The following is a 6,790-nucleotide window of genomic DNA, read 5'->3' on the forward strand; positions in this document are numbered from 1 at the left end:
TACATCTGTGTTTCCTGTTCACATTTATTTATTTTTAAAAAGCCCCCAAATCCATAAATTTACATTATATACTTAATCTCTTCTAAATAAGCCGGTAATCTGTGTCACTGAGCTGCTTCTTTAAACACAGAAAGATTCATTTTCATCCTCCTTACATAATGCTATACACAACACATAAGCCTGCTGATTTTAGAACGGCCCAGCACACGGTCATCAGTTTCACACTGCAGGCCTGCTTTAATAGACCCTGGCAGGCTTATTAAGAGCTCAGCGCAGTCACAGCTGTAGGATTTAAGATGAAAGGCAACAAGCAGCATTGATAACATTCAGTATGTGATCCAACACCAACGTAATCTGCAGACGTTTTATGTCACTGTGACAGAAACAACAACACGTTTGTTCCCTTCAACAGCAAATAATGCTTTTATTGACAGGTGAATGTGGCTGGCACATAAATGGTCCAATACAAGCTGTTTAATGTAATGGTAACGAGCAGTTCAACAATCACCTTCACAGAAATAACTGAAACATTGATCATCAGAAAAATGATAAAAAGACAACGATAAGTTAACATTCATTCGTCCATTTCCAAAAAAATGAATATTACAAAAAATCTTCATAAAAAAAAAAAAAAAAATCACTGGGTCTATTTACAGATTGTGTACAGGTGTGGAGACGAGTCCTCCTGCTGCAAGACACAGAAAACAAAACTGTTAAACAAGTCTGCATACGCCACACTTAATATTTTCATCAACATTTGTACAGGTTGTATGATGCATCTACTTCTTCAAAATCTGAATGTTTTAGCTGTACAAACAACTGAACTCCATTTGTCTCCAGTAGGAGACAAATGTCTAAACTTGTGTACGGTTTATGACATTAGTGACACAGTGGCACACTCCCTCCACCTCCTTACCTATAAACGATTGAGCAGGTTGTTCTGAATGTCTTCATACACCTGGCTGTAGATTTCCTGTTTGGATTTCAAGCCATCGAGGTACACTGCAAAGAAAATGATTTAGTCATACGTTTAATGCTTTTACTCCCAACATACAGGGACGGCAAAGATGTCCTCACATAATCCAGCTGCTACATACCGATATTCAAGCCACTGTCCTCCATCTGTTTCCTGTGTTTCAGGTACATGGGCCACACGTGGCCATCGAACAGGCCGGGAGGGTCAGGGACGGTGTACTGTCTCGTACTGAAAGTGACAAAAATACAGTGAGAACTTCCACTTGAAAAGAGGAAAAACAGTATGAGTGAAATCTTTCATTGTTCACCTTCTTCTCCTCTTGCACTCCTCGTAGGGTATCGAGATGTAGTAGCACTTGTCGAAGACGTCCAGCAGGGGCCTAGAAGGCAGAAAGAAAAGTGACGCAATGATGTACAACATCTTCAGAGTCAAAGGAGTTCAGTTATGCAACTGTTCAGATGGCGCCTTATCTACACCTCTGACAGTCATCACTAGCGCACTGAACAGCGTCAGAGTTGCACCTCGACAGCATCTTTCTGCTGAAGGCCTTATCTCTAACTGCAGGACCTGCCTGAGCTGGCGACGTGGGCGTCACTGAACACGACTGAGTGGTAAGCACGCTACACTAACATGTGACACGGCAGAAATCATACCGCCTAATGTGTATTTAAAAATAAATAAATAAATAAATAAATAAATAAATAAATAAATAATGAGAGATATAGATATATATCTATATAGATATATATCTATATAGATATAGATATCTCATTATTTTTTCATCATCAACCAAATGTGCTCACAGTGCGAACAATACTTCATTTATTAAAAGATATGAAAGTCTGCTTTAGACCTACGGGTAGTTGTAGAGCAGGAAGCCCTCCACAATCAGGATGTGGATCTGCTCGTCAGTGTTGGCCAAATCGGAGGAAGAAGACAAAGGGACACCGTGAGATCTGGCAAACTTCACCGGGTTCTCAATCCAGGCTTTTATCGTGTTGGTCATGGCCTCCATATCCAACGCCGTGATAACTATAAAGAAAGATTGGAGGCAAAAAAAAAAAAAAAAAAAATGATGGAAAGAAGAGAAAAAGATTAGAACAAACCCAAGCAAACAATGTAATTTATTGGATGTGTGGTTGTTGTTTGCGAGCTACTGAAGGCTACAATAAACTTTTGATGTGCATGATTACGGTTGTGTGCAATTATGGATTGTGGAGGTAAACTATGTTAAAATGGGCAGCTATGTGGATATAAGATTAATGAGTCACTGGCAGTCTTCGGGTGAAGTCTTACCATCCCACTGTTTAAAGCCGTCCTCCCCGACTTCTATCTGATCGGGTTTCTGAAATAACAGTGACCAATAAAACACTGCTGCAACCTTACAGCTCTGAACACTTGCAGATCCCACTCACATGCCAGAGTTATTAAGGCCAAACAAGTGAGTACAGAGGGTACACAGCAAGGGGCATGCACAAAACAAAGCAAGCCGTTCACACAGGTATGCAGCTGTGACTAAACTGGGGGGGAGGGGGGAAAGGGAGCAAAACACATCATCTAATGTAGTAGTGCTTATACGGAGAGAAATAAGAAAAGACTCAATAACAAGAGAAGTTGATGTTAACAGCTATCTTAAGAAAATGTAGATGAGGAGTATAAATGGATAAATTCAAGGATGTGGGGAAGGGAAAACAAGACCGAAGCAGTGAGGCGAGACAACAAGGGAAAGACAACTCTGGATCTAATCTGGAGAACAAAAAGTGGGGGGATGTGGTGGGGTACCCCTCAGGGAAGCCCTCCTATTTTGTTGAAATGCAAATATCACGCAGTGTCCAAAGAGGAGAAAGCAGCATGGGGAAAAAACAAAACAAGAAACCAAACAAAACAAAAAACCGAAAACAATCCACTAGCTTACACTCACCTTGAAAAAGTCATCCTGATGCACGACACAGCAGTTGGGCAAAGTCTTGATCAAGTTATTTGTCAGAGTGGTTTTACCACCATTAGTCACCCTGTAAACACAAAGGCACAGGGTGATAAAAATGCCCGCTATCACCACAGCAAAATTAATGACCTTCCGTTAGCTTTATGGCAGCGAGTATTTATGCATTATATTGAGCTTTGTTAATATTCAACATAGTAAATTTGTGTACATTATTAAAAGGAAACAAATGAAAACACAAAAACTCTGGGAGCAAGTTAAGTTTAAATGTGTTACATTTAAATATGTTGCACAAGTATAATAATAATAATAATAATAATAATAATAATAATAATAATAATAATAATAATAATAATTGTTATGGCAACACTAAACTCAGATCTCCCTCCACTTTTGAGCTGACCTCGCGGTGAATTTTCAAAAGTCCCGCTCGATTTATAACAACAAACCGACCGGACCGGATGTGACTTTGAACAGGTTTGTGGCGGGCAGCTGATAAACACGCGGCCAAAAATGATAACATCTATGAATCTGAGACAAACAATCACCATTACAAAAAACAAAAACCCTGAAGCACCAGTTTGGCAAAAACAAACCTGCACCAGCAATAACGTGAACTTCACCACACAGTGCAGTCAGAGCATCGCCGCAGCGTGACCCTGCTCCACTGTCACTGTGTTTAGTCGACTTACATCAGCCATTTTTCACGTTAACGGATAAAAGGAAACGTTAAAACCGTTGACTTGGTAGTTAAATAAATGCGATAAGCTAGCCAAACTTACCCGCCAATTCCTATAATGCACTTCATCGTCTCGCTTCTTCCGGACAGGTCTCGTTCAAACAAACAGTCACGAACAACTTTCACCAAGAACGAAAATCCCAAATTTTAAAAATAAGAATTTTAAACGATCCAAAAATACTTCCGGAAACCTTCCCTTTCGCTCTCAGCGTGTTTCTCTGTAGTACTGCGAGCGGGAGGCGCGCTAATTTATATCCAGCCCGAGCTCTACAACGTCACAGCGAACGTGGGCGTGGTGTGTTCTCGTGGTCAGGCGTGCTCGTGCTCTTTTTCCACCTTGTGCTACGTGCCGTCAGAGCCGTTCTGTGTGTACCTTTTTAGCAGCCAATCAGCTGCGGGCAGAGCGCCCAAACCCCTCGCCGGCCAATCAGAAGCTGGTAACTTTCACCCATTTCCTTATTGTTTCCTCGCTCACTGATGTCCATATGAGAGCCAGATGGTGAGGCGCTCGTACTATTCCATTCAGCATCTAATCCACCTGCAGAGTCAGCGGCCTGTGGAAAACTACCATTGATGGTGTCAAATGGATGCATAAAAATAACACTAATATTTTACAGTATGGTCATGTGCTCGGGTGAAAGTCAAATTAGGAGGAATAATAATAATTAGAACGTCATTGAACCTAGTTAGGGGTGAGAAATTAAAGGAAAAACGTGACACAGTCAGTACAACATATGATTTTCTTTAATTTGATGTTTTGACGATAGTTGTAGAAAGCGGGTACTGTTTCATTTACCTGATTTAAGATAATAAAACCATAATTATATTAATACTAAGCCATGGCAAAATGCCCACCCTCTGAAAACTGGAGTCTGGGGTTCTGCTCCCTATAAGTACTTCAGTTTTTCCTTTATTTTATCATACTTCAGTGAAATTTTAAGAACAAAATGCTGGGACCATAGTTTGTCTGCTACTAATGTTCATTAAATTAAAAGCAGCCACAGTAGATCATCTGACTCTTTGGCATGAAGAGCAATATGCTTCTTGTCTCTGACTAATTTTCAAACTGAGGTTGTTGATAATATATCATCCCAGTGAGCATCCATGTGTGAAGTGTGTCAGATGGTAAAAATGGCATGTATTTGTATAGCGCTTTAGTCAGGAGTGTGAGGGCAGTGTGAGCTCCATTGTGAGCCAGCGAGCAGCACCTACATAAAAAAAAAACTTAATTAGGACGAAGGAGAAGTCACAGGTTCAGCTGTGAAGTGGAGCATGCCTGATGTTTACTTTCTGCCACAAATGTTCTTGCTAGGTTGTGTCATAAATGAGGTAAGAGACAAATGAGTGAATATTTCGAGAGAACACGTGGAGGTTCTAGTAGATGTGAATTACAGCCTTCATAAAGTGTTGTTTATGGCCTTGATCTGTTTCCCAGTACATGTGTTTGTGTCCACGTGCACGTTGAGGCTCAACAGTCGACAGTGAACATCATAAAGTTGTGATGGGCGAGTCTTCTAGCTGTGTTGCAATTACAAGTCTTCCTAGATCCAAGAAAACGAGGAAACCTTCACATGAGTGTCGGCAGTCTTCAGCAGCTACAGGCCATCCCTGCAAGTGGGAGGGTCACACTGTAAATCCAGTGTGAGCTGGTTTGTGTAACTTTAAACTAACAATTACGACAAAGGAAACAAAAGCTCACACCAAAGAGCCATCCATGAACATAGTTATGGGACACTGTAGACCCCAGATAGTTAGGACAGTTTGTACTCTTAATATGCTACTGTGAAACTACTGTTTTATTAGCTCTGAATTTAAGGCCAAATCAATGTATTTTTTCCATATATTTTGACATATAATAGAGAATAACATTGGCAATGGTTTCATTAAAGTCAATATTTCAGTAGATACGAGGTAAGTTGGCTTTTCAGCATATAGCATCTTAAAATAAACATTTTTTTAAATGTCTGTATCACTGCAGAGGCGAGGCCATAGATTAAGATATATTAGTATGGTCTGCTTTGATTCATCATGGCGTTGATTCAACAGGGTGCAGGAAACATTCTTCAGAGAATTGGGTCCATATTTATTGATAGTAGCGCACACATCCCAAATGTGCTCTACTGGACTGAGATGCGGTGACTTTAAAGGCCACATGATCACAGTGAACTCACTGTAATGTTCAAGGAACCAGTTTGAGCTTCGTGACACAGTGTGGTCATACAGGTCTGGACATGGGCAGGAACAACAGACAGGTAAGCTGTTTTATTTAAACACTGCTCAAACTTTTGGCCAAAAGCATGGCAAGAAAACGTACCCCACACCACCATCACCATCAGCATGAATCATTAAAACGAGGCAGCGTGAGAGGAGTAAACAGTAATGGCCTACACCGCCAGCTATCAGCCACCTATAATGACACCTCGGCACATCTGAATAGATCCTATGATTGCAGGGTGGGACAGTGTCTCACAAACTGTTCATACCTTGGCGGTAACGACCGTTAGCTTATTAAATGATTAACAGAGGGTCAAAGATTCTCAGAAGCACCTCGAAGGGGAGAATCCCACCACGGGTTAAATGATATCTGGAACTCTCGTTTAGTTGTTTTGGAACTGAAAAGGTCTCTTAGATAGAGAGAGAGAGAGACAGAAAAAAGTCCACTTGCTCAAAAAATGACCTGGGTGACTGAGAAACCTACACAAACATCTTCTGTTGTCTAATTTTAGTAAGCCGTGGTGACCGTAACCTCAGTTTCCTGTTCTTTGCTGACAGGACTGGCACAGCATGTGCTCTTCTGCTGCTGTAACACATCTGCTTCGCATGTGCACTGAATCGGTGCCACATACGTCTCAGGGAGCAGGTATACCTAATGATGTGGCCAGTGAGTGTATATTGTACATGTAAACACTTTTCAGAACTGTCGTTGCATCACGTCACACACTACTGTTTTGGTGCTGAGAAAGAGTCGCCCTGTTACACGTTGTTCTGTGAAAAAGCCGCCACACACCCACCTCCATGTGACACCCAGGAAGTCAAGCCAATATTTGCAAACAGCTCAGAGAACATACAGTAGTTTAACACGCATGTAACCAATTTAAGCCCAGGCAGTGCTCTAAGCAACAAACAGAGAACA

The 6,790-nt window shown here is 41.1% G+C and overlaps 1 protein-coding gene across 2 annotated transcripts; it reads right to left on the bottom strand.

Moving 5' to 3' along the window:
- mibp (muscle-specific beta 1 integrin binding protein) lies at positions 1 to 3,947 on the bottom strand. 2 transcript variants are annotated; one of them, XM_004555113.6, is made up of 8 exons: positions 3,701 to 3,947; positions 2,898 to 2,988; positions 2,273 to 2,321; positions 1,834 to 2,008; positions 1,284 to 1,355; positions 1,098 to 1,204; positions 917 to 1,002; positions 1 to 688 (listed from the first exon to the last, which is right to left on the bottom strand). In XM_004555113.6, exons 1-7 carry the CDS (start codon positions 3,724 to 3,726, stop codon positions 917 to 919), a joined length of 606 nt encoding a protein of 201 aa, XP_004555170.1. In that variant the 5' UTR covers positions 3,727 to 3,947; the 3' UTR covers positions 1 to 688. The 2 variants fall into 2 exon arrangements, with proteins under 2 accessions (XP_004555170.1, XP_076736384.1); XM_076880269.1 differs by lacking the exon at positions 2,273 to 2,321.
- Positions 3,948 to 6,790: the final 2,843 nt, after the last annotated feature.

Source organism: Maylandia zebra, linkage group LG23 (assembly GCF_041146795.1).
Source record: "Maylandia zebra isolate NMK-2024a linkage group LG23, Mzebra_GT3a, whole genome shotgun sequence".
In the NCBI taxonomy this organism is placed as follows: domain Eukaryota; kingdom Metazoa; phylum Chordata; class Actinopteri; order Cichliformes; family Cichlidae; genus Maylandia; species Maylandia zebra.

Coding starts and splice junctions, on each gene's coding strand:
- mibp (XM_004555113.6), bottom strand. CDS start 3,726: ATGAAGTGCATTATAGGAATTGGCGG. Junction 1,205..1,283: donor GAGTGCAAGAGGAGAAGAAG/GTGAACAATGAA, acceptor TGTCACTTTCAG/TACGAGACAGTACACCGTCC. Junction 1,003..1,097: donor GGACAGTGGCTTGAATATCG/GTATGTAGCAGC, acceptor TTTTCTTTGCAG/TGTACCTCGATGGCTTGAAA.